The sequence below is a fragment of the Sorex araneus genome, chromosome 5, assembly GCF_027595985.1.
Source record: "Sorex araneus isolate mSorAra2 chromosome 5, mSorAra2.pri, whole genome shotgun sequence".
NCBI lineage: Eukaryota > Metazoa > Chordata > Mammalia > Eulipotyphla > Soricidae > Sorex > Sorex araneus.
In genome coordinates, this window is record NC_073306.1 from 108,943,010 (window position 1) to 108,965,597 (window position 22,588).

Sequence of the window (22,588 nt, forward strand, 5' to 3'; positions counted from 1 at the left end):
CAGAACACAAACTTGACAGTCACTTGAGAGTGTGTTTTCGTGAGTGTGCCTGTTGGATTTGGACCACACCCTGCGGTGCTTTACTCCTAGCTCTTTGCTTAGGGGCCCCTCTTGGCCGTGCTCAGGGAACCATAAGGGATGGAGGAGGTTGAGCTCAGATTGGGCACTTGCAAGGCAAGCACCTTCCCTGTTGTGCTTTCTCTTGCCTGTGGGTGCAGGGGGCACACCCATTTACTGTCGGGGCTTACTCCTGGCTCTGTGCTCAGGGAGCACTCCTGACAGTGTTTGGGGGACCATATGGGGTGCCGGAGATAGACCCTGGGCCAGGCGCATGAAAGGCAAAACACCTTACCCCAGGTACTCTCTCTGGCTTCTTAATTTGATACTTTTGTCTTTACATTTTTATTCCCTCCTTCTTTTTTTTTTTTTTTTTTTTATTAAATCACCGTGTGGAAGATTACAATGCTTTCGGGCTTAGGTCTCAGTTATACAATGCTGAAACAACCATCCTTTCACCAGTGCCCATATACCACCACCAAAAAAAAAAACCCACACAGTACACCTCCCATCCCACCCCCCACCCCCTACCTTGTAACTGATAAGTTTCATTTTACATTCTGTTTACTTTGGTTACATTCAATATTTCAACACAAACCTCACTATTGTTGTTAGGAGTACCCCACTAGATTCAGACCTACTGTGAAGACAAATAAGCTACTGCGGCCGCGCGGTTTTGAATTTCTGTACTTTAACAAGAAGTCCAGGGAGATTTCTTCCAGATATTAGATAATTGCAGGCTTGAAAACCCAATCTGTGGTCGTCTTAATATGGCGGCCACCGCGCCCTTCATCCCCGGAGAGAAAGAGGCGAGAGAGAGAAATACCTTTCCCCTCCTGGGCGGGCACGGGGCCGAGGCTTAGTTCTCAGGCTGGAGACATTCTGCGAGGGGTTGCCCACGCCGAAAGAGGTTTTGCTGGGTCTGGATTCACACTCGTGCAGCTGCGGAGAGGCCGCACATGTGTGCGGCCCCCGGGATCACATCTCGGCGGTGGGAGGGGTATTCCCTCCTTCTTTCTCTTTGTTGTTGATGTTGGGTTCTTGGAGGTTGCACAGACATCTCAGCCCTCACCAGAGGGATTGCATAGCTCCCACACTTGGCCGGGGTGCTTGCAAACATGCTCTTCAAAACTCACTCTTTTGGTTGTAACAACCTAGATTATGGCTGGGCTGTGGCTCTCCCCCTGGGTTGCCGCTGTGCTCCCGCTTTTTGGGTCTCACCCGGCGATGCATAGGTGTTACTCCTGGCTCATATACTCAGGGATTACCCCTGGCGGTGGTTGGGGGACCATATGCGATGCTGGGAATCAAACCTGGGTCAGCCACGTGCAAGGCAAAATGCCCTACCTGCTGTGCTATGGCTCCAGCCCAGGTTACACTTTTTTTTTTTTCTTTTTGGGTCACACCCAGCGATGCTCAGGGGTTACTCCTGGCTCTGTACTCAGGAATTAACCCCGGCCGTGCTCAAGGGACCATATGAGATGGTGGGAATCGAACCCAGGTCAGCCGTGTGCAAGGCAAATGCCCTACCTGCTGTGCTATCACTCCAGCCCTCCAGCCCAGGTTACACTTTTGTTCATGGCATTCAAACATCTCTTCATTCCTACCTCCTCTTTAGTTGTAATGTCTACTGGGGATTGCACCCTTTTTGTGATCTTCCCATGGTGTAGCCAGTATTTTTGTGGCACTGGTGAGTGTAGACAGTGTAACTATGCTTATTGCATGTGGGAAGTGAGGGACTCCAATCACAGCTGTACATAAGCAAGACTAAGACTGCTAATCTTCCTGACTCGGATTTGAAATTTCACTTAATTTTTAAATTGTTTTTGTGTGAAGCAGAGTCATTTTATTTAGGAAATATGAGAAGAGATGAAAGAGGTAACCCTAAGTTCCGGATGGGTTGTGGTGTTTTCAAAGTTGAATTAGCTCCTGTTTTATAGTTCAGAATTCATGAATGTCAACAATTGAAAAGAAGTTGTGGTTGCTGCTATCATTACACTTAATGCTGGGCTGCTTAGTGGCTTAGTGCCAAGGTCCAGAACATCTAGAAAAGCAGTGAGGAATAAACATCCTGCTCGTGATGGGCAGCTTAGAGGGGTGGAGTTGAATTCCTGGTCGCACTTCCTGAGCACTGTAGGTGTTGTCCTTGATGACCTTGGCAGTGTAGTGGTCCCTATCCCTTCACCAGGTCTGAATACTGGTATAAGAGGAAAATAGCCTTTGTACAATGGGTAGGCTGCTTGCCCTGCACATGGTCAACTAGGTTCGAGCCACAGCACCCAATATTGTCCTCTGAGACATGCCAGTAATCCCTGAGCATACAGGCAGGACTAAGCCCTAAGCATAGCCAGGTGTGGTCAGGAAGGAAGGAAGAGGACGGAAAGAAGAGGAATAAAAGAAACTGACTTAGGATTTGAGGCCAGTGCTCAGATGGGTGAAGGAAATGGGTGTTATTCATACATGTTTCAGATTTTGCATGTTGTGTTTGAGGCTACCAGAATAGAGTGAACATTGCAGTAAAGTGGGTCACATGAAGTTTTTTTTTCATGCTGTAAAACTTAAATTTACATTATCTTGTAGTTTTATTAAGTATGCAATGACATTATATAAAAGTACAGGGTTGATTGAGATGGCCCAAACGGCTGTAGTATATGTTTTGGGTTTGAAGGTATGGGGGATGGAGGATGGAGGGGGTTAGGGGTCTACACTCAGGGATTGATCTCTCCAGGCAGGGCTTGGGGGGATTGCATCAGCTGTGTACAAGCAAGTGGCCTTCCCACGGAACTATTATTGCTTAGGCCTCTTGTAAATCTGATAACAGCATTTTATGGGTTTTTCTTTTTACCACATTTGACACCATTTGGGGTCTCCTGGCACCGGTTGGGAGGAGGTGTTTGGGGATCGACTGGGGTAGCCACAGGCACCTTTACTACTATCTCACCAACTCAGCTTTGAATTTCTTGCCTACAATTTATGCAGATTCCAAAGGTGTGAACAGGGTTCACTAGTTCTGTGCCCTAGATTTCAGTACCTGTAGTGCTAGGGATCAAACCAGCATTGCAAGGTGAGTGAGTACCTTACTGCCCTTACCCTCCAAAAATTCTTTTTAAAAAATATTTATTTGTAGTTTAGGTAGCATGGTTTCAAGAATGTTAACACATTTATGGCTTTTTATGCAAAGTGGTTGCATCTTTGCCATCAATTTCAGAAATAGTTTTGTGGGTTTTTTTTTACTTTTTGGGTCACACCTGGCGATGCACAGGGGTTACTCCTGGCTATGCATTCAGGAACCACTCATGGCAGTGCTCAGGGGACTATATGGGATGCTGGGAATCGAACCTGTGTTGGCCGCGTGCAAGGCAAACGCCCTACCCGCTGTGCTATCACTCCAGCCCCAGAAACAGTATTCTTTTGCTTGGTTCAGTGGTTCTTGAACCCACAGATGCTGACCAGCAATGCCAATGAATAAAACCCAGTACCTTGAGCCTGCAAGGCATATGCTCCTCTACGTGAGGTACATTTTAGTCTTTTTACTTTTAATTTATTATTATTATTATTATTATTATTATTATTTTACTTTATTTATTTATTTTTTTGCTTTTTCGGTCACACCTGGCAATGCACAGGGGTTACTCCTGGCTCTGCACTCAGGAATTACTCCTGGCGGTGCTCTGGGGACCATATGGGATGCTGGGAATCGAACCCGGGTCGGCTGCGTGCAAGGCAAATGCCCTACCCGCTGTGCTATTGCTCCAGCCCCACTTTTAATTTTTTTTAATGGTGGTTTTACCTGGAGAATTTGGAACTTATCAGAATTACGAACATGGTATTCGGTGTAAGCATACTTTCTGGGCTTGGTTGGTTTTAGACTTTTTTTGGTTGTGTTCTACTTGTTCTGTGTATAAGTACTACACTCGGAGGTGCTCAGGACCTTGCAGCCACATTGTCAGGTGTGGCCCTGGGTTGTCTGCCTGGAGTGCTGTGATATGATTGGCGGTACTCAGGGTTTCACACCCTGTCATTTGGGGAGGAAAGATTGATCACACACCCATTGTGCTACAAGCACCATTTTTGGCTCTGTGCTCACTAGTGACCTATTGTGGTGCTCAGGGGCTCTTATGTGGTGTTAGGGAATGAACCCTGGTTGGCCCCATGTAGAGCAAGTGTCTTAACCATGTGCTGTCTCTCCACCTTGATAGTTTTATAATATATTAAAGTAGAATTCCATGAAAATTCTGTGTAACAATTTTCTGTTTACGTGTGTGTGTGTGTGTGTGTGTGTGTGTGTAATAGTACCTATGCTACTATCATTCTCTATTTTGGGTGCTGTTAGTAATGAGTTTTAAGGGCAAATCACTGAGCAACACTTTCCTTAATACATGCGCACGTTGCATGAAGATAAAACATCGAATACTAGATTAGTGAAGTAAGCTACTTTCTGCTCTGCTTCCTAAAAGTGCTACTGGGGAGGTCACATTGCAGTGCTCAGGGTCTGTTCCTGAGGCTTTATGCCAGGAGATGCTTGGGTATCATCAGCAGTGCCTCGGATCTAAAGGTGGCAGGGTGTGGGACGGAGGAGACAAATATCTTACCTCCGGAACTGTATTTCCACTCTCAAAGTGTTATTGTGGGTATTTTAGCTTTTTTTGTCTAGGGAAGGTCGGTTGGATGTACTTAATAGTATAGTTCTATTTTGTAAAATAGTAGGGTTTTTTTGTCTTGAACATTTAATAAGAACCTATTGGAATCTTGGCTCAAGGACCTGAATTGGTTAAACTGAAACATTACTGAGATTTCTCCTTACTTTTTTCACTGTGTCACTCACTGTATCACTGTCATCCTGGTGATCATCAGTTTGCTTGCACGGGCACCAGTAACATCTCCATTCTCCTAGCCCTGAGATTTTAGCAGCCTCTCTTTACTCATTCTTCGATATGCCAAGTACAGTAACAGCGATGGGTCTCATTCCCCTTAGCCTTACTTTTTTTACTGGACTTATTTTTTTTAGGCCATATGCAAGATTATGTGCTCATGTGTAATTCCTAGAAAGAAAGAAATAATTGTTTTTCTTTTCTTTTTCCTCTTTAGCTGCGCTGGGTGTTCAGCAGCCATCACTCCTTGGAGCATCTCCTACTATATATACGCAGCAAACTGCATTGGCGGCCGCAGGCCTTACCACACAGACCCCAGCAAACTATCAGTTAACTCAGACTGCAGCTTTGCAACAACAGGCCGCAGCTGCAGCGGCTGCATTGCAACAGGTGACTCTTGAATAGCTGACATAGAAAAATAGAAATATGAGCCCTCTGGGTAGATAACTAAGCTCTTTAAAAATACGTGTGAGTTTTTATTTATTTGTTTGTGTTTTCCTGATGATTAAAGGTATGTATGTCCAGGTCATCTAGAGAATGTTAGTTGCATTAGTCTAAATTCTTTTTTTCCCCTAGAATTCATACTACCACCACCACCACCACCCCCAAATTCTTAAATTGGACGGTTCATATACCTTATTACATATAAATCAGTTATTTTTGTTGTTGTTAATTTTGTTTTGCAGTCACACCCAGTGATGCTCAGGGGTTACTTCTAGCTCTGTCCTCACTCCTGGTGGTGCTTAGGGGCCCATAAAGAGTGCCTGGGATTGAATATGGGTCAGACTGCGTGCACGGCAAGCACCCCACCCACTGTACTATTGCTCTGGCTCCTAATCAGTTCTTGATGGATTCCAGAGTTTTTTGTTTATATTTTGAACCACACTTGGTGGTCTTCGGGGTTTACTCCCGATTCACCACTCAGGATAACTCCTAGTGGTGCTCAGGGAACCACATGGGATATCAGTGATCATACCTCGGTCAGTCGTGTGCAAGGCAAATGCCCTACCTGCCCATACTGTCATTTAGCCCCAGTTCCAGGGTTTTTATTTATTATAATTTTGGGGCCATACTTGACTGCTCGCATGTCTAACTGCTGACTCTGTGCTCAGAGATCATTCCTGGCTGTGCTAAGGGGACCATATGGGATACTGGGGATCAAATCCAGGTCACCTATATGCAAATAGGTGCCCTACCCACTGTACTATTGCTTGTGCCCCTTGGATTCCAGAGTTTTAAGTAATGTTTTATTTAATTTAGGTGAAGCTACATCTGTTTCAGAAATTCTATTTTTTTTTGTCTAAATTTGATTTTATATGTGTCTGTCTCATCACTTTTTTTGAATGAATAAAACTATTAATATCCATGTTTTTCTTTTAACAAATCTTTTTTTCCAGCAATATTCACAACCTCAGCAGGCCTTGTATAGTGTACAACAACAGGTTAGTTTTATGTTTTTGTATTAAAAATTGATATAATCATTTGTTCCAAATTTGGTTGATAGATTTTATTTCTTACTTTGTATCTTAACCTATCATTTTAATTTTGGTGGTGTGGGATTAGATAGTAAACGGAATTTTTTCAAAGGAGAGCCTGAAAACCCAAACCCTCCACTAACAGCATTTGTCGATGTTTCTGAGAAAGCAGACAGAGGAAAACCTGGAATCACTAATATTGGCCCATTACCACTACTGCTTTTTTTCTCTTTGGTTTTTGACCTGTGGCATACCTGGCGGTGCTTGGGGTTAGCTTCTAAAAAGTATTTCTCTGGAACCTTTCACTTTATGTGCTATTCTAGACCACATGAAAAAATGCACAGCTCTGCGGCCAGTGCAGTAGTACAGCGGGTACACCTTCCACATGGTTGACCCAGGTTCGATCCCAGCACCCCATGTGGTCCCCTGAGCCTTCCCGGAATAACCCCTAATACAGAGCCAGGAGAAATACTCCTGAGCACTGTGGGGTGTTCCCCTGTCCCAAAATGCGCGAGACACACACACACGCACGCGAGCTTGCAGCTTCGGCCTTGTAAGCCATCTCCCTGGCTCTGAGCCTTAATTTTATTGTTAACGTAGCGGAACTTATCTTTTTCTTCATGGGGTAATTGGGAAGGTGGGAGGAGGATGGTGGGGAACCAATGTATGTCATCATCATTATCATCATCATCATCATCTTGAGCGGTCTCAATAACACCTCCATTCATCTTAGCCCTGAGATTTTAGAAGCCTCTCTTTACTCGTCCTTCCAAACGGTGCTGCATTGGAGGTTCTTTCAGGGTCAGGGGAATGAGACCCATTGTTGTTACTGGTTTTTGTTATATTGAATATGCCACAGGGAGTTTGCCAGGCTCTCCACGCGGACAGGAAACTCGGTAGCTTGCCAGGTTCTCCCAGAGGGAGAACTAGGCTATAAGATGCCGCGCAGCCACAAAGCAACCCAAATAAACAATATTAAAATATGGGAATCAGAGAGATAATCCAGTGAGTATGGAGTTGCCTTACATGCAACCAACCTGAATTAGATCCTGGCACGTTGTATGGTTCTCTTGAGTCCTGCAGGAGTAATTCTTGAGTAATTTTCTGGGTCAGGCATAAGCCAAGAGCATCACCAAATGTGGCCCAAAAAATAAAGACTGTTGAAAATGGAAGGCATCTCTTGTAAATTTCCTCTTTCTTCCAAAGCACTTTTGAGCAAATTGAAAACTCAGTAAGATGTTTTGAACCCTTTTTTCTTAGATTCCCATTCTAATTGTGTCCCTCTAGGTCCTATGTGTGGCTAATAGTGGCCTAATAGTGGCTAATGCAGAGAAAATTGAACCCAAGGAAAAGCATGTTTAAAAAACAGAAAAGTATGTCCTGCTGCAATAGGTTCCTTCTGCCTAAGCCCCCATTTTAAGGCCTTTAAGGCTCAGTAGGTAGTAGTTGTTCCTTACTATTGTCATTAAGAAGGTTCAGAGAAACGAACATTCAGGAGAGGCAGAAGGTGATTAGGATATAAGAGAAAAGGAGCAAAAACCAGGTTCAGAAACATTTTTAGAGACATGAAGTTCATTATTACGTAAACTTCTCCCTTTGTTGTTTTGGTTTTTGTTTTGGGCCACACTTGATACTTAGGGGTTACTCCTCCTGATTCTGACTTAGGATTTCCTCCTGGTGTGCTGGGAACCATGTAGCACGCTAGGGACTGAACCTAGGTCTGCTATGTGCAAGGCTAGCATTTTACCTACTGTACTATCTCTTGCCACATAAACTATTTTCTTTATAGGTTGATCGTTTAGGTCATCCTTGGCTGAGACTTTGGGGACTTCAGTAACTTGTGTTTTCCCTGAAATTTTGCTGTCTTATAAATTGCTTTTGTTTTTCAAAAAACTGAAAGGAAATTGCTGTCAAGGTTGACTATTTTGTGTTCAAAATATCTTTAGACCATCTTCAGTACATTATTAAAGATACTGTATTGAACCATATGGAAATAACAATACTCAAAACATTATTTTAAAATTTTTTTAATTGAATCATTGTGAGATCGACTCTTACAAAGCTATTCATGATTAGATTTCAGTCATACAGTATTCTAACACCTATCCCTCCACCAGTGTACATTTCCTCAGTGTACATGTCCGCAGGTTCCCTCCCATCACCACCCCAACCTGCCTCTGTTGCAGGCGTTTCTCTCTCTCCCCTTCCCCCCTCTCTCTCTGTCTCTGTCTCTCTCTGTCTTTTTGGCATTGTGGTACTCAAAACATTCTTTCCATTAAAAAAATTTTTTGTACTGTTCTTTAAAATAGTGATATTAATAGATACAATGTTTATCAAGGTGACCTTGAATATTATCTTTGAATGATTGGTCTCTGGTATACAGTGTTATGAATTAGAACTTCGTTTTTTGTGTGGGGGATGGTGGGGTGTTTGGTTTATGCTTTTTTGTTTGGGGGCCATATCCAGCTATGCACCCAGACTTACTCCTGGCTCTGTACTCAGGGATCATTCCTGGTGGGTTTGGGAGACCTTATAGGATGCTGGAGATCAAAAGGGTCAACTTCATGAGAGGCTAACACTCTGGAGAGTGCTTGGTGTCTAACCAAAGCCCTTTATATAAAAGCTACATCACTGGCCCTTCGTAGACATTCTGAGGCTCATGCTGGCCTCCTGCATGTAAAGTCTTCACTCAGTGCATCGAGTTCTGTGATAGCTTAATCTAGTTTCTTTCCCAGAATTTTAGTCCCCATCCACTGTCTTCCTTCCGCCCCTGAAAATCAGCTTCTTTAACTTCTCGTAATGGTACTTTTTCTCATATGAGAAAATCCACTGGAGAGCATGGTGTTCCTTTATGGTTCCCATCCTTGTGGCAAATCTGGCCATCAGGAGTGGTTCTTGTTTTCGTGATATATATTTAAGTGTGACGTCTTTTATAACAAGTAGCATACTGATGGTGACTCCGTTTCTGTATGATTCTGAAGTGTGGCAGAACTAAACATTTTTTCTGTATGGACTTTGGTTTTTTGATGGCTATTATTCCTGTGGAATAAAGACCAATTCCTTTATTCACTGACGTGTGTGTGTGTGTGTGTGTGTGTGTGTGTGTGTGTGTGTGTGTGTGTGTACGAGCACGCCTGGAATCTACTTAGAATCAGTTTCTTGCCACATATTTTAGATAACCTGTTTCTTACCACATATCTCTTGATTAGAAATGAAGTACTATTTTAGAGAGTTTACCAAATTATATTTTATTAATCTTTTTTTCCCTTTCCCTGTTTTTTTTGTTTTCAGTTACAGCAACCTCAACAGACCCTTTTAACACAGGTTAGTTTGGTATTTCCTTTTTTTGGGGTAAAATAAAACTTTATTCCTTTTTTTTTTAAGAACTTAGAGAAGAATGTTGTTATAGCAGTGTTTTAGTAATAATACTGTAATATTGTGTTTTAGTAATAATAGCTGAAAAATGGTTTCTTTTTAATGATTGTTTAAATTCTAGATTCAGTTGTGATATGGTTTGAATACATGTTTCACTTTGTTTTTATTTATTTCTTTGGTTCTTGGACCATGCCCAGCAATACCTGAGGACTACTCTGAGCTTTGTGCTATGGGGGGTCATACAAGCAGGGCTGGGGGTGGGGGGTGGGAAAGTGCAGATGCCAAGGATGGAGCCAGCGTCAGCCACATGCAGGCCAGAGCTTTGGCCTTTGTCATTGAACCATCGGCAAGGTGGTCCCAGGGAATCAGCCAGGGTTGGCAGAAGCTACCACATGTAAGCAGGTGCCTTACCTCCCAACTATCTCTCTGACCCCGTGGCCATTTCTGCTTAGTGCTGCTGGGATTGGGATGTGACTTGTTGGTAAAGCCCTAAGATTGTATGCTTCAGACCTGGCTTTGATCCTAATACTATAAACAACAGCAATTTCTTCTGTTACTTTCTTTGTAACAGAAGAATTCTTTTTGTTGTCGCACCAAGAGATGCACAGAACTTATTCCTGGCTCTGCTCAGGAGTATCTTGTGGTGGGCTCAGGGGACTCTGCGGGACTTGGGATTGACTTCAAGTTGGTCTCGTCCAAGGCAAGGCCCTACATCGCTGCTGAGTGTAACTAGTACTTTTATGGAGGTGGGGAACCCAGACACCCAGTGGGGCCTGGGGGCTGCTGCCAACTCAGTGCTTGGGTGACTCCTGGTGGTCCTCAGGGACCATGCAGAGTGAACCTCCAGCATGGGCCTCCAGCATGCGAAGTGTGATTTAGCTAAGCAGGACTTGGGCCACTCCTGATCAGACCAGACAGTCCTGACTAGGATTTGAAACCGTGGTGCTTCTTCAGCTTTGTTGTATAAAGGATTTCTTGGGCCACCAGCAGTCCTGGAGGTTTGGAGAGCTTCCTGGGCAATACTGAGCCATTTAGCTCTCTGATAGACCCCTGTGCTCTACTGGGTATGGTCTGGTAGAGCCTAATGTGTGCTCTGTTTGGCCAGGTACCGCTGGAAGATGCATTGCTTAGGAGGCCAGACGTTTTTTAAATAAAGGGCAGAGAGATAGTATAGGAATTTGGGTGCCTACCTTGCATGCTGATGATCCCGGAATTTGGTTCGCTGGGAATGACTCCAGGCACACAGCTTGGAATAGCCCCTAAGCAACACTAGGTGTGGCTCAGAATTGTCTTTCCTCACCTACTCCAAGTTACCGGATCAATGGAAAACTGTAAAATTTTATTTTATACAGTATTTCCTAATTCCTCATCAGGTTTAGAATCTTAGAATATTAAACATTTTTCATTAGAAATGTGCTCACTCTGGGCTGTAGAGATAGTACAGCGGGGAGGATGCTTGCCTTGCAATGCTGCTGACCTGGATTTGATCCTTGGCATCCTGTATGGTTGCCTGAGCACCTCCAGGAATAATTCCTGGGTGCAGAACCAGGTGCAGAACTGAGCTTTGCTGGTGTGCCCCCCAAAAAATAGGAAAAAATGTGCCTACTTTTACAGTGTAGGAGTTGCATATGTAAGACCTGGGTTTGATTCACTGTAACACCAAAAAAAAACTTTTTTTTTTTTTCATGATAGGGGCTAGAGGAATAGCACTTAGCTTAAAGTGCTTCTCTTGGGGGCTGGGAGCGATAGCACAGCGTGTAGGGTGTTTGCCTTGCACATGGCGGACCCGGGTTCAAATCCCAGCATCCCATATGGTCCCCTGAGCACCGCCAGGGGTAATTCCTGAGTGTAGAACCAGGAGTAGCCCTTGTGCATTGCCGGGTGTGACCCAAAAAAAGCAAAAAAATAAATAAAGTGCTTCTCTTGTATGTAGCTGACCCTGATTCAGTTCCACTAGCACATGTGGTCTTCTGAGCACTGCCAGAAGTGTCCCGGAGCACCACTGGGAGTGTCCCCAAAAGTGTTTCACGTGAGAAAATAATTTTGTGTTGATGATTTAAGAAATGCCTTGCTTTGATCCCTGGCATGCCATATGGTTCCCTGAGCATCAACAGGTGTGGTCCAGAAGCCAAGAGATAAAAGATACACCGAGTTTATTTACTTTTAAAACTTTTAAAAATTAATTGTAGAACTTCGAGAGTTGGTTTATTTGATAGGTATAAAACAAAGTTCGTGGGGCCAGAGAGATATAACATTAAGTAGGGCATTTGCTTTTCATGCATCTGACTTGGTTCGATCTCTGGTACCACATTTGGTACCTGATTCCCCACCAGTAGTGATTCGTGAGCTCAGAGCCAGTAATAAACCCTGAATACTCCTGGGTGTTGACCAAAAGACAAGAACAACAAAAACACAACAAAACAGAATCTATGGTTTGACTTTAAAGGATTAGGTGATAGTTTTATTATTATATTTAATTTTGCTTCATTTTGTTTCGGGGCCACACCTGACAGTGCTCAGGGTTCACTTCTGACGGGCCTGGGGGATCATATGGAATGTCAGGGAGCAAACCCAAGTTGGCTGCATGGAAAGCAGGACTAGCTGCTATGTCATCTCTCTAGCCCCTATTTAAACTTTTAATTTATTTACTATTTATTTATTATTTATTTAAAGTTTATGGACTGAGTTCCTGAGTGCAATGCCAGTAGTTATCTGTGAGCATCGCCAGATGTGGCTAAAATTTTTTTTCTTTTGTAATTGCTTTTTTTAAAGTAATATTTATACACATTAATTTCATAAAAATACATTCAGTTGGGGTTGGCATTTTGCTCAAATGGAAGAGAATCATGGCTTATACTTGTGAAAGACCTTTTGTTCTGTCTGAAGAACTGTTAGACTAGGGCCGGGGCAGTAGTACAGCAGGTAGGGTCTTTGCCTTGCAGGCTGCAACTCCAGGTGTTACCCAAATTCCCTTCACCACAAAAAAGGAAAAAGAAAAACCAGCTGATTAAATCATGATAGTCCTGTTTTGTTGTTTGTTTTGTTTTGTTGTTTGCCACACCCAGCAATGCTCAGGGATTAACCTGACTTTGCACTTAGAATTTACTCCTGACATTCCTTGGGAGGTTGTTTGGGATACTGGGGATTGGACCTCTTGCAAGGCCTTACCTGCTATACTCTCTGGCACCTCAAATAAACCTTTATGAAAGGATACTGGTGGGTTGGTTTTTTTTTATAACTAATATGTGCGAAAGCCCATAATGCCAAACTTTAATTAGGCATGTATCTCCCACTCACACAGAAATGAGAACAACAGTGAGTCTATTTAAATTTTTTTTTAATGTAAACTCTCCTAACTGTTCTTTTTTTTCCCCCCCAATCCTTAGTACCAACTCAGGATGTTAAATATAGTTCCTCCATGTGCCAAGGGACCTTACATCCTAATCCCTTCTTCTAGTGACTTTTCAGATAATCAATACAAAATTAGTAATACACCATAGGGTGTATTACTAATTCACCCCCAGAACACTGACAGCTTTTCCCCATTTCTCCAGTCTTTCCTCAAGCAGCCATAACCAGTTCTGACTGTGGGTTTTGGGTTTTAGATTGCACGTGTGAGAGTATGTAGGATTTGTCTTTGTCTTTGACTTATTTCACTCATGTAGGATTTTTCTGACTTGATTTTGATAAATGTATTATTATGTGACAAGATTAAAATACTCAGTTTTTTAAAACTCATGTTCTGTTGTATCTTTAAACATCCAAGGGAACCTAATAGTTGAATAATAAGTTTTTAAACTTGAATTTTTATTTTGAGTTGTACAGATGTATTTTTTCTAAATTCAAATAATTTTTTAGACATTTTAGTGTAATTAGTTTCTTATTCTATTTCACGTCATTAATTTTGCATTGATTTTGTTTTGCAGCCAGCTGTTGCACTGCCTACAAGCCTTAGTCTATCTACTCCCCAGCCTGCAGCACAGATAACTGTATCATATCCAACACCAAGGTCCAGTCAGCAACAAACACAACCTCAAAAACAGCGGGTTTTTACAGGGGTGGTTACAAAGCTACACGATACATTTGGATTTGTGGATGAGGATGTATTCTTCCAGCTTAGGTAAGCTTCATTACATTTCAGCCGATGCCTTCCTGTTCTGTAGTATTAAATATATTGATAATGCCCCTGCTAGTCAGTATATAGAATTTTGGATTAGTTTTAAGTTTAACACACACCAGTACTCGAGGCTAAATCCTGGCTCTGAGTTCAGAGACCACCTAGGGTGCTGGTCAGTCATCTAACCAGGGCCAGCTGCCCACTGTACTGTTGCTCCAGCCCTTTGTACCTCTTGATTTGATGGGAACATGACAGAATTGTTTATTATTGAACAAACCTGTTATAGTAAATATTTAATGAATGGTTTGGTATTTCTGCCTATATTCCTGGTCAGACTTACAGTGCTACTTTAGGGTGGGGTGCCTGACATTTCTTGGGGCTACTCTCACGAAGCTTTGTTGCTGGAGATCGAACCTAGACTGAGAATTTGAAACGATGAGATCTTTTAAAATTTAATGTTTTTTTTTTCTTTTTGGGTCACACCTGGCGATGCACAGGGGTTACTCCTGGCTCTGCACTCAGGAAATACCCCTGGCCGTGCTCAGGGGACCATATGGGATGCTGGGATTTGAACCCGGGTCGGCCGCTTGGAAGGCAAGCGCCCTACCCGCTGTGCTGTCTCTCCAGCCCCCTTAACGTTTGTTTTAATGTAGCTTGTAATATAAATTAAAACTTCTATTTTAAAATTAATTTATAGGAGTAATTGATAGGGTATTTTATTAGCTTTGGTATTTGCAGGAAATAGTTCCTTTAGATAGTTCAGGTTTTTTTTTTTTTTTCTTTTCTTTTTGGGTCACACCCAGCAATGCTCAGGGGTTATTCCTGGCTTTGCACTCAGGAATTATTCCTGGCGGTGCTTGGGGGACCATATGGGATGCCGGGGATCGAACCCAGGTCAGCCGCGTGCAAGGCAAACGCCCTACCTGCTGTGCTATCGCTCCGGCCCCAGTTCAGGTATTATTTCTGATAAATTTAACTGGAAGTTCCTTTTTTCCCTCCTGTATTGGGTCATACCCAGCAGTGCTTGGTTGCTGCTCCTGACTCATGCTTGAGGACTGCTCCTCAAAATGTCGGGGAAACCCTGAAGTTCTGTAACTAGAACCCAGGGCTGTAGCGTGCACATATGCACTTCAGACTGTACTGTTTTTTTCGTTATTCTTCTGTGCATCCCTATTTTGCATTTTATGTTCCCTAAGGGATCCTAAAAAAATACTCTGGTATTATGAGACTTGCATATTTCTTTAGAGGGAGGGATTGCAGTACTCCGAGAACACAGGATAGTAAATTCTTTTTTTCCACCTTAAACCCCGTGTTATAGAGAGATTGAATTCAGTCAGTCTCTGGCATCACATGGTCCCCTAAGCATCTCCAGAAATTTTCACTGAGTACGGAACCAGAAATAATCCCTGAGCGCTGTCAGATTTTGCCACAAGATTAATAAGATGATTCCTGAAGAAATGTATCACCTTTTAAAAGGGGTTTCTTACGCTTTTATTTCAGATACTATTTCCTTTGGCTATTACATTAAAATTACTTTGAATATTAGATTTTTAAAAGACATTACATAAATCACTGTATCACTGTCATCCCGTTGTTCATTGATTTATTTGAGCGGGCACCAGTAATGTCTCCACTCATCCCTATCGTGTGCTATTGTAGCCTGATGGCATATTGGGGGCTTTTTCGGGGTTGGGGGAATGAGGACCGTCATTGTTACTGTTTTTTGTTAGCATATCGAGTACGCCACGGGTAGCTTGCCAGGCTCTGCCGTGTGGGTGGGATACTCTTGGTAGCTTGCTGGGCTCTCCAAGAAGGACAAAGACTTTGGGGCAGCCTCTTAATCACCTTTACAGGTGTTTCTGGTCTACCAAATGTAAGCTTTTGGTCGACTGGCATAAATACATAATTTCTTTTTTTTTTTTAATTCTTTTATAGAATCACCATGTGGAAAGTTACAATGCTTTCAGGTTTAAATCTCAATTATACAATGCTCGAACACCCATCCCTTCACCAGTGCACATATTCCACCATCAATAATCACAGTATTCATCCCCCCTCCCCCACCTCCCCAGCCCCCCACCCCCCATGTGTAACTGGTAAATTTCACTTTACTTTCACTTTACTTTGATTACATTCAATATTTCAAAAAAAAATTCACTATTGATTTGGAGTTTCTCCCCCCTAAAGTCGACCTGCTGAAAAGAAAGCATTTGATAATTTGTTTTCCATTGCTGAGAATGAAGAGATATGAGGTCGAGAGGCCGCACTAGCAGCCACACGGGTTTGGATTTCTGTATTTTAATAACTAAGTCTAGAGAAATATCTGCCAGAAATCGCAACATTAATACGTAACTTTTAAGAGGAAATTTTTCTTTCTGTTCATGTGTATCTTTTACAGTGCTGTAAAAGGGAAAACCCCTCAAGTGGGTGACAGAGTATTGGTTGAAGCTACGTATAATCCCAACATGCCTTTTAAATGGAATGCACAAAGAATTCAAACACTACCAAATCAGGTATTTCCATATTGAGTTGAGGTTTTGGTAAATGGTTATAATGACAAGTCTTTCCATTGATAAAACTTAAAAAAAATTTTTTTTAAATTTTCTTTTTGTTAAGAATCAATCTCAAACCCAGCCGTTACTGAAGACTCCTCCTGCTGTACTTCAGCCAATCGCACCACAGACGACATTTGGTGTTCAGGCTCAGCCTCAGCCCCAGTCACTGCTGCAGGCACAGATTTCAGCAGCTTCGATCACACCATTATTGCAGACTCAGCCACAACCTTTATTACAGCAGCCACAGCAGAAAGGTACTACATGCCAGGGTTCTTTGCTTTTGAAGTTCAACCTGATTTTTGCTATTGTTGTTGTCGATTTTATTTTTGGAGTGTGGAGGAGTCCTCTCCTGCAGTGCTGGGAGTCACCAGGGCCACTGTTCCTCAGCGTGTGCAGGAGGCCGTGCCAGCATCTGATACTTGGCCAGTCTTCCTTGAGTTATCACTCTGGCCAACCATTTAGAGAACTTGAAAGTTGAGATCTTTTTCATAGATGATGATTTTGTTTTTGTGTTGGGGTTCGTGCCCAAGTTAAGCTCAGGGCTTACTTTTGGCTCTGCTCAGGGATCATTCCTTGGTGGGGCTCTGGGGACCTCATGCGATGCCAGGGATCCAACGCAGGGTGGCCATGTGAACAGCAGTGCATTCCCCCCGTACTCTCTGACCCTCAATGACTTACTTAGAGATATTTGGTGTTACTTTAATATTTTTCTAGTAATAAAATAAGTTCAGTAAATAGGAAATTGAAGAATATGTTGGGGATGGAGAGAAAGTACACAAAGTTCATGGAACATTGAACATTGTTTTAAAGGTTTTTATATTATTCCATGTGGCTCTCATTTCTTTGATTTTTGTATAATGCACTATTATATCAGTATTCTGTAATGTATTTTTTGGTTAATATTTAAAATGTTTCTAATTACTGGTTTCTGAAAAATGTTAATGTGTATCTGTGTTGAAGGCAGCTATGTTTGGACATCTGTAGGATAGGTATACGTTTGGGTGGATTCTAGGTTTGACTGAGGCTTGTATGTGTTCTAAACTTCCAGATAGGGGGCAGAATGATAGTATAGCAGGTTTGGCTATACTATCTATAGCAGGTTTGGCTGGCGTGTGGCTGACATCGCCAACACCCTGTGTAATTTCTCAGACACCATCAGGAGTGGTCCCTGAGCTTAGTCAGAAGTAAGCCACCAGCATTGGCATGGTTTATTTGCCTATACACAAAACCAAAGCTTGCTAGGTAATAGCTGTCTGTTTCCAAGCTAACTGGATTTGTGGACTTTACAGTCTGATATCTCTTGTTTGTTTTTGGGCCACACCCAGTGATATTCAGGATTCAGTGTTTTGGAGACCATATGGGATACCAGAGATTAAACCTGGGTGGGCTGCATACAAAACAAGCACCTTACCCACTGTGTATCTCCAGTCCAGAATTGTGTGTGTATGTGAGGAGAGAGGGAGGGGGGGAGGGGGAGAGAGGGAGAGGGAGAGGAAGAGGGAAAAAGAGAAAGAGATATCAAATTTAGGATGTTACACATGTAATAAGCTCCACAACTACATTTCCCAGCCCTCCATCATCAGTTTTTCTTTTCCTTTCTTTCCTTTTCTTTTTGGACTGGTGGGGCAGCCATGCCTTTGGACTGTATCTGGCTGGTCAGGGCTCACTCTTACTCAGGGGCCATTCTTGGTGCTGGGGATTGAACCTGTCTCCCCAAATTTTAACTTTTTTTTTTTATTTTGTTCCTTTCGGGAGGCAAGGTGTTTACGCAGTTGTGCTCAGGGCTTACTCCTGGCTTTGTGATGAGGGATCACTCCTGTCAAGCCTTGGGGGACCATATGTAGTGTCAGGCATCAAACTCAGGTCAGCCATGTGCCAGGCAAGCACCCTACCCTGTGCACCATTGCTCTGCCCTGTTTTGTGTTGTACATTTTGGCCATACCAAGCTCCATCCAGTTGCTCAGAGCAGTGCTCAGGAAACCAGGGAGTACTGGGGATAGAACCTAAGGAAAAAAACATAGTATTTTACATTCAGTGTTCCCAGTTATTGGCACAAAGCGTGCCCTTCAGCCCCTTCAGTTATCTTCAATCCTCTCCTCCAATTTATTTATTTATTTATTTATTTATGCCGTGTCCAGCTGTGCTCAAGGCTTACTCTGACTCCTGTTGAGTCACTCTTGGCAGGCTCGGGAACCATATGAAGTTCCCAGGATTAAGCCTGGGTCAGCTTCACACAAAGCAAGCGCCCTACCCACTATACCATCTCTCTAGCCACAAACCCCAACTTTTTGTGTGTGTGTTTTGAGCCACATCCAGTGAAGCTCTGGGTTATTCCTGGTTCTCCTCTCAGAAATTACTCCTGGCAGTGCTCCAGAGGTCAAACCTGGTTGGTTGTGTGCAAGGCCAGCATCCTACCTGCTGTGGAATGGGCCTATCTCTATGGCCCAGTCCATCAACTTTTTATCATAAAAAATTTCCAGTATATAAAAAACATAAAAGAACAGCGTAATGATAATTTTGAACATTTTACTTTGTTTTGTCAGCATATTTGTTTGCAAATATACTTACACATTTTGCTTAATTACCAAATCCTGAACACTTCACCTATACTTTAAAAATGCTCTTTAAGGGGCCGGAGCGATAGCACAGCGGGTAGGGCGTTCGCCTTACACGAGGCCGACCCGAGTTTGATCCCCGGCATCCCATATGGTCCCCCAAGCACAGCCAGGAGTAATTCCTGAGTGCAGAGCCAGGAGTAACCCCTGAGCATTGCTGGGTGTGACCCAAAAAAAAAAAAAACACTTGCATTTATTCTCTTAGATTCAGTATCCCAATTTTTTTTTTTAATAAAAATTTTATTTTATTAAATCACCATGTGGAAGATTACAATGCTTTCAGGCTTAGGTCTCAGTTATACAATGCTGAAACAACCATCTCTTCACCAGCACCCATATAGCACCACCAAAAAAAAAAAAAACCACACACACACCTCCCATCCTGCCTCCCCACCCCTGCCTTGTAACTGATAAGTTTCATTTTACTTTCTGTTTACTTTGGTTAAATTCAGTATTTCAACACAAACCTCACTATTGTTAGGAGTACCCCACTAGATTCAGACCTACTGTGAAGACAAATGAGGTCGCGCGGCCGCTAGTGCGGTTTTGAATTTCCGTACTTTAACAACTAAGTCCAGGGAGATTTCTTCCAGATATTGGATCATTGCAGGCTTGAAAATCCAATCTGTGGTCGTCATAATATGGTGGACACTGCGCCCTTCATCCCCGGAGAGAAAGAGGCGAGAGAGAGAGAGGAATACCTTTCCCCTCCTGGGCGGGCATGGGGCCGAGGCTTAGTTCTCAGGCTGGAGACATTCTGCGAGGAGTTGCCCATGCCAAAAGAGGTTTTGCTGGGTCTGGATTCACGCTCATGCAGCTGCGGAGAGCAGTATCCCAAATTTGCACGTGACCTTGTAAAGTTTTTATAAAGAGTATTTTTTTTTGGAATGTTAATCTCAAGATTTGATATGATTTCATTCGTTATTATCATATTCTTCTTTCTCAATATTTATTATCTGGAAGGTAAATCTAAAGGATTTTGGCAAGAACATGTTTTATATCTCACAGTGTATTGTATTAGAAGGCACTGTTGTCAGTCACTGTCATTCCCCTGTTAGGCTGAAGTTGATTATTTGGTCAAAGTGTCATACATAGATCTAAACATAATTTCTCTGGGCAGGTCATCTCTGGATTGTACACTTTGTATCCTGTGACTATGATATATAACAATCCATAGTTTAATGGAATTTGGAAACTATCTCTTGACTTTGACCCATAATCTGACTTTGTGTGGTTCTGAGCTAACAAAAATGGTTTTTAGAGATGGAAATGTGACTTGAGTGGTAGAGTACCTGCTATGTGTGAGTGAGGGGCAGGGTTCAGTCTCAATACCAAATGTGCCACCAGCTCATGCCCCCACAGCCTTCTAGTGCAGCTTGTGTATCACTGCAAGAACAATGAAGTCTTAAGTATTTTTTGATCACTATTGTGTATGGCCCTGCCAGGGTAACTCTGACTGGTATTTTTGGAGTCACACCCAGCAATTCAGGGACTACTTCCTTGAGCCATATTCTCTCTGGTTTTGTATTTCTAAAAGATTGCAAAAAATATGTACAAATGGTCTTAACTTTTCCTCAGCCAGAAAAGGCAGGAAGCCTAAATAAAAGCCAAATTTCTTCTCTCTCTCTCTCTCTTTTTTTTCTTTTTGCTTTTTGGGTCACTCCTGGCTCTGCACTCAGGAATTATTCCTGGCGGTGCTCAGGGGACCATATGGGATGCTGGGAATTGAACCCAGGTCGGCTCATGCAAGGCAAATGCCCTACCCACTGTGCTATCACTCCAGCCCCTAAAAGCCAAATTTCTATCCATAAAATGAATCAAGTAATGCTTTTACTTAAAATGTTTTTTCTCTTTTAAAGCTGGTTTATTGCAGCCTCCTGTTCGTATAGTTTCACAGCCGCAACCAGCTCGAAGATTAGATCCACCATCCAGATTTTCAGGAAGAAATGACAGAGGCGATCAAGTGCCTAACAGAAAAGATGATCGAAGGTATGTTTGCAAAAGTATAGTGTTGCAGGGACAGTGTTCTAGGCGGGAGTGGGGGATCTATTTTTAGGCCACTGCTTGAAAACACTGCAGTGTGTGGCCCTGTGTGGGCAGTGTCCAGCCAGCACGTTGGTGCTCAGGTACCACTAGAGCCACACCCCGCCGAGGAAGGAGCTCTGGAGGGTCAAGTGGTGCCAGTGATGAAACTTGGAACTTTCGAGCACTCTAACATTTGGATTATTTCCCTGGCCCTGAACACAGTTTTGGATGGCTGGGAGTCACACCTGTGGGTGTTTGGGGATTACTCTTGTGGTAATACTTTGAGATGCTGTGGTGATCAAGGATCTCGGACTCTCACACAGAATCCTTTTTGGCCTTAACAAGTATTTCAAATGTTATTTTTTGAAAATCATTGCTGAATCTTGCCTGATTTTTTTTTTTTTTCTTTTTGGGTCACACCCGGAGATGCACAGGGGTTACTCCTGGCTCTGCACTCAGGAATCACTCTTGGCAGTGCTCGGGGGACCATATGGGATGCTGGGATTCAAACCTGGGTCAGCCGTGTGCAAGGCAAACAAACGCCCTACCCACCGTGCTATCACTCCACCCCCTTGCCTTATTTTTAAATTCAAGAACCTTGAGATGAAATGTAGATACTAAAGATTACAAGTAAATTACTTTGGGATTGGATACCTTGGTAGTAAGGGATTAATAGTATGGTAAAGGAATTAGACTTTCATTGTTGAATTAAATGTTACATTCACAATGACGTGCACTTGAAACGGACACAAATGTTGTAATGCACTACTACAATTATGTGGGTTTTTTTTTTTAAATAAATTGTGTTTTTTAAAGATTTTCTATAATTCCAGAAATGTTAGTAATTTCAGAAAATTCCTTTTTAAGTCGTGAAAGGGAGAGAGAAAGACGTAGATCTAGAGAAAGATCTCCTCAGAGAAAACGCTCCCGGGAGAGATCTCCTCGAAGAGAAAGAGAACGATCACCTCGCAGAGTTCGTCGTGTTGTTCCTCGTTACACAGTTCAGTTTTCAAAGTTTTCTTTAGATTGGTAAGCTCTTCTTAAGTTGTCCTCTTCGTACAGAATTACTAATTTTGTGTTTTTGTGTAATTTGATAGAACGTGTTTCAGAGGCTTTTGTTTGTTTGGGTGATCAGCTTTTATTTCTTGACAGTTTGTTAAACTTGCTTTATTTAAAAATAGAAATTCAGTTTGAAATACCAGTATACATTTTTGCTGTGGTGCATTGTTTTCATATATTCATTAATATTATCAGCTATTGATTGAGAAAGGCTACTGTCTTTAAAGATGTTTCTTAAAGTTAGGATCCAGATTTTTTAAGTACATGATATTTATTTTTATAAAGTAAATAATAAAAGATTTTTAGGTTGTGACAATGTGATATACTAAAAACAGGTCTATAAATAAAGTACTTAATCCAGTTTGTTACGGTTATAGATATACGCACTAATTAATTAAAGATAGTAGAAGTATTGGAAATTTTTAAATTTTTTTTATTG

At 42.4% G+C, this 22,588-nt stretch overlaps 1 protein-coding gene across 3 annotated transcripts in view; it reads left to right on the top strand.

Moving 5' to 3' along the window:
• The window catches only part of CCAR1 (cell division cycle and apoptosis regulator 1), a 57,888-nt gene that overhangs the window by 8,273 nt on the left and 27,027 nt on the right, over nt 1-22,588 (top strand). For 2 of the 3 annotated variants that reach the window (XM_055139075.1, XM_055139074.1), the window contains exons 3-10: nt 5,146-5,318; nt 6,326-6,370; nt 9,695-9,727; nt 13,705-13,898; nt 16,294-16,408; nt 16,512-16,704; nt 20,925-21,054; nt 21,958-22,119. In XM_055139075.1, coding sequence (XP_054995050.1) covers nt 5,146-5,318; nt 6,326-6,370; nt 9,695-9,727; nt 13,705-13,898; nt 16,294-16,408; nt 16,512-16,704; nt 20,925-21,054; nt 21,958-22,119 — 1,045 coding nt within the window. The remainder of the gene's footprint in view (nt 1-5,145; nt 5,319-6,325; nt 6,371-9,694; nt 9,728-13,704; nt 13,899-16,293; nt 16,409-16,511; nt 16,705-20,924; nt 21,055-21,957; nt 22,120-22,588) is intronic. The other variant, XM_055139076.1, reaches the window with a different exon arrangement.